Raw genomic sequence first — 5,054 nt, 5'->3', positions numbered from 1 at the left:
AACTTGCCTCCGGGCCATGCTAATACCATTATTCAATTTTGCATACAATATTCCATCAATTCGTCTCCAAAATATTGATTGCGTGTATTTTTCTTCCGTTGATTAATTCTTCTATAATCTATAAATAAAGCTAATTGGCCACCACAACCACTAAAAATCTCTCCTTTTCGGTTCTTCTTTTCTATTTTCTTTTGGGTCTCTGCTTCCTCATTTTCAGTCTCAAGTTCTGCCCTTTTTCTTTAATTGGTTATTAATTACTTGGCTTCTCTCAATCATAGATCCAATAAATCTCCCAGGAACCACGGGGATTCCCTGCTTCTTTCGCTGAAGCACGAGATTCTGATTCTCGTCCAATATTTGATTTTCTCAACTGGGTTTTGTTGAACTTGTAAATTTTGTGTTGCTGTGTTTCAAAGTTGATTCCTTTTGACTTTTTGGATTCTGGGTATCAACTCTCTTCTTGCTTTGTGATTAGTCTCTCTTGTTGCTGAATTGGGATATTTTGCTTTGTCACTTATCAGGTACCTAACTCAATTGAACTTGATTGCTCAAAGCTTGTATCTTTGTTTCAATTTTTATTTGTTTAACCTTTTTTGTTCTTTACAGAGTTACGAAGCTGAAGCTTCTTTGAATTTAAACTTTCCAAAACCTTTGATAATTCGAACCTGAAAATGACGATTGTGAGCACCGCACCTAAGACTGAGAGAAAGAAGTCAAGGAAGAACAAGGCAATAGTTAATGAGAACGCTCCCTTGTTGCCTAAGACTCAAGAGAGTGATGCTGGTTTTGATGATTTCAATGGAGCTTCATTCTCGGGAGCAGTTTTCAACTTGTCAACAACAATCATTGGTGCTGGGATCATGGCCTTGCCTGCAACCTTGAGGGAGTTGGGGATGTTGCCTGGCCTCGCCTTCATAGTCTTCATGGCTTTGTTGACTGAGAAGTCAATTGAGTTCTTGATCAGGTTCACCAGGGCAGGAAAAGCTGTTTCCTATGGTGGCCTCATGGGGGATTCATTTGGGAAATATGGGAAAGCACTTGTGCAGCTATGTGTCATAATCAATAACATTGGTGTGCTCATTGTTTACATGATCATAATTGGTATGCTATGCCCTTTCCTTAATTGATTTTGTTGTTTGGGTTTATTAAAATATATGATTGTGTTACTAAAAGGATTCAAGTATAAAGGAGCTAAATACGTATGTGTTCTATGACCAGGAATTATGGTGTCATTTGATCTATTTAGCCGACCTCACCTAGTGGCTAGTGAGATGAGGCTTTTTTGTTGTTGATACATAGGATGGTATGATGTTTCCTGATGTATATAGTTGATTGCACCTAGTGGAACTGGCTGTGGTTAATTTGTTTTACTGTCATTGTTGTTTTGATGTTAGTTTCTGTTATAGGCTTAGGTTTCACGTATGAGTTTTTGGAGGCAACAGATCTAAGGCTTTCTAACTAATTCAGTTTTGAATTGGTGATATTGCAGGTGATGTGCTGTCTGGAACATCTGCAAGTGGAGAACATCATTCTGGCATCCTAGAAGGATGGTTTGGTGCACACTGGTGGACCGGGAGGACATTTATCGTCCTGTTTACAACACTGGCTATATTTCTTCCACTGGCAAGCTTCAAGCGAATTGGTGAGAGCTTTAGTCCAAGGAAGATTTATTGAGAACACTAGGAATTCTTAGACTTTGTTGCACAAGTTCTTGTTTTTACAACTACAGTTACATGCATATAATTGATAACATGTTATTGCTACAAGGGCTGTTCTTTGTCACCAAATTACTCATCGAAGTGTTTGTTGGAAGAGTAACGGCAAAATTAGATTTGCATTAAGGCTTAAGATGACTCAGCTTTCCCCCTTGTTTATTTGTTAGTAGCTTTAGTTTGTTCATGTTTCTAAAATACCTATTTTATGATAGAAAATTATAACTTCTTGAGGAAAAGTAAAAAAATAAAGACAGTGATGGACATGTATTCTTATTATGCGTATGATGTTGACCTTAAACATGTATTTGCGTATGATGTTAACAAATGGAGGTTTTTGATGCGTATTCTATGGTTGCAGATTCCTTGAGATTCACATCTGCACTCTCAGTTGCACTGGCAGTTGTTTTTCTTGTCATTGCTGTGGGAATCTCAGTTGTCAAGGTTATTAGCGGGGGCATTGCAATGCCAAAACTCTTCCCAGACATTCCCGATGTGACATCGTTCTTTAATCTATTCACTGTGGTTCCTGTGTTTGTGACTGCATATATCTGCCACTACAATGGTATTAGTACAATTGGTGTTTGGAAACTTGGAATTGTGTTAGAGCATGATGTTATTACAATTTGTCATACATTTAACTCAACTGATATTTGACTCTTTTCGTGCAGTTCACAGCATAGATAATGAACTTGAGGACTCCTCACAGATGCAAGGGGTTGTACGCACTGCCCTTGGTCTATGCTCTTCCGTGTACTTATTGATAAGCTTCTTCGGGTATCTTCTATTTGGCGAAGGAACTCTTGATGACGTGCTTGCCAATTTTGATACCGACCTTGGAATCCCTTTCAGTTCCGTCCTCAATGATGCTGTCCGTTTGAGCTACGCTGCACACCTCATGCTTGTATTTCCAGTTGTTTTCTATCCGCTGCGGCTCAACATAGATGGTCTCCTCTTCCCTTCATCAAGGCCCTTGGTTCTGGATAACTTCAGATTTGCAACAGTCACTGTTGGCCTAACTGGTGTGATCTTCCTTGGCGCAAATTTCATACCTAGCATTTGGGATGCTTTCCAGTTCACCGGAGCAACTGCTGCTGTCTGTCTAGGATTCATATTCCCGGCTGCCATTACTCTTAGGTGAGTTCTGTTGCCTGAATTCAATACTGGATTTGGTTTTCAAAAATGATTCTTCGTATGTCTTAAGATAAGTATCTACCCCAGCAGCTGATTTGCATAAAGGCTGTGGCCCTTGTCTCCATTAGAGTCCTGATGCGCTTATTTCGAGTATGCTGTGGTGCTAATCAGTCAAGTGTTTTCTGACCATGCAGGGACAGGTACAACATAGCGACCAAGACAGATAAGATTCTATCTGTGCTGATGATAGTCCTTGCAGTCTTCTCAAACATCGTGGCCATATACAGTGATGCCTATGCATTGATCAAGCAGAACAAGGGTTCTCGCGCGTAATCTGTGTTGCACGAGCACAAGTTCTGCCAAAACTGGCAGTAGAATCATGGTCAGCCTCTCACATGGAAACAACTCAAGTGGCAGGGGCAGTTTGAAAATCAGGGTTGAATAAAAATGAGAAGCTACACTCTGTACAAATTTGCTTCAGGAGTGTCGAGAGGCATGGCTTGCACTGTAACATGCATTCAGCCTCCCTTTGTCATGTGCTATCTTTTTGTGAACATGTAATATTTTAGTCCTGCTTGTAGTTTAAGATTCCTCTCTTTTTCTCTTTTTCCCTGAATTATTTTACTCATAAGTGTAATAATCTATTGTTGGCATTGTCATGTTTTATACAACCTATGAATTATGTTCTATATGCAAGTGGTATGATCCAAGAATTGAACATGACTTGTTTGTATGATCTCAGGTATTTTTGTCACTTTACCTTCATGATTGTTTAGTTTTAGTAGTTAGTTGACAAATAAGCCCAACAGGAGATTAAAATTTTTGTAATTGATATTTAATTATTTGTTTTTATTTTCACTTTTTTTTTTTTTACCAAAGATAGGAAAACTCGAATTCGCAACTTCTTAATTGAGTATGGGGAGATTATGTCATTTGAACTCTAACTTGTTCGGCTTGTTTTTATTTTCACTTAAGAAGCAACTAGAATTGAATATTATCCACATATATATAGAGTAGTAGTGATGAGAAATCACAAGTAACTAATAATGGCGTCGTGCTCGTCCTATAGAAAGTACGAGATAAGGAAGAGAGATCCAGATCCCAAAAGATGCGCCCTCTTGGTCATCGATATGCAGAACTACTTCGCCTCCATGGCCAATCCCATACTCTCAAACGTCAACGCTACCATCGACCTCTGCAGGCACGCCTCCATGCCCGTCATATTCACGCGCCACTCGCACCGCAACCGCGACGACCACTCCATGCTGGCTGAGTGGTGGTCCGGCGACCTCATCCTGGACGGCACTCCCGATGCTCAACTTATGGCAGCCCTCCACCGCAAACCTGGTAAGCTTGGTTGAGTAATTAAATTAGGATGATGTAGGGTTTATGATTGAATATATGGAACGGTGCAGGGGAAGACATGGTGGTGGAGAAGAACACATACAGTGCGTTCAGGAAGAGTGGGTTGGAAGAGAAGCTGGTGGAGATGGGAATTAAGGAAGTGATAGTGACGGGTGTGATGACAAACCTCTGCTGCGAGACCAATGCGCGAGAGGCATTTGTTAGAGGCTTCAGAGTGTTCTTCTCCACGGATGCAACTGCCACGTCGGATGAGGAGCTTCACGATGCCACTCTCAAGAACATGGCTTATGGTTTCGCTTACTTGCTTGACTCCCACACCCTCAAACAAGCCCTCACTCACTAGTTCTATTACTTTAATTATATCTAGAACTTTCCACGAACGAGGTATATGTATATCCAGATCCTACAAATAAATATAGAGGAGCATTAAGGTCTAGGCGTCTAGCAGATTTTATAATTTGTATTCATTAATTAGTGTAAAATTATATCTAATGATATGAAATTATTTATTTTTTTTGTTAGTTAAGTATTGATCAGATTTTAATAAAAGTGCTGATCCTAGACTTTTTTAGAAGATGAAAACTCAGGTGCAGTCGATTTCCCGTGAAATTTAATGATTCTCAACTATCAACTTCACTTAAAGTCAACTCAACTGCACTCGAGTTTTCACCTTTTATAAATATATGTTGTCAGTAACGTAACCCGTGCATGTACACAACATACAATGCATTCTTGTTTGAACAAACATTTTGTCTGCTCCTAAGTAATCAGCATAGGTTGGCATACATGCACGAGTGCGTTGCATATTTAATTTGTTATTTTGTCACAAGATGCAGCAACAAT

At 39.6% G+C, this 5,054-nt stretch overlaps 2 protein-coding genes across 2 annotated transcripts; both read left to right on the top strand.

The window, feature by feature from the left end:
- Positions 1-3,582, top strand: LOC107622683 (probable sodium-coupled neutral amino acid transporter 6). The gene is made up of 6 exons (XM_016324664.2): positions 1-521; positions 607-1,101; positions 1,490-1,642; positions 2,074-2,277; positions 2,384-2,849; positions 3,041-3,582. The coding sequence occupies exons 2-6, from the start codon at positions 672-674 to the stop codon at positions 3,177-3,179; spliced, it is 1,392 nt and encodes a 463-aa protein (XP_016180150.1). The 5' UTR covers positions 1-521; positions 607-671; the 3' UTR covers positions 3,180-3,582.
- Positions 3,828-4,737, top strand: LOC107621582 (nicotinamidase 2). The gene is made up of 2 exons (XM_016323616.2): positions 3,828-4,193; positions 4,262-4,737. Exons 1-2 carry the CDS (start codon positions 3,893-3,895, stop codon positions 4,552-4,554), a joined length of 594 nt encoding a protein of 197 aa, XP_016179102.1. The 5' UTR covers positions 3,828-3,892; the 3' UTR covers positions 4,555-4,737.

The sequence above is a fragment of the Arachis ipaensis genome, chromosome B10 (genome assembly GCF_000816755.2).
Source record: "Arachis ipaensis cultivar K30076 chromosome B10, Araip1.1, whole genome shotgun sequence".
Lineage (NCBI taxonomy): Eukaryota > Viridiplantae > Streptophyta > Magnoliopsida > Fabales > Fabaceae > Arachis > Arachis ipaensis.
The sequence above is the reverse complement of the archived record's forward strand: the minus strand, read 5'-3'. Positions and strand labels throughout refer to the sequence as shown.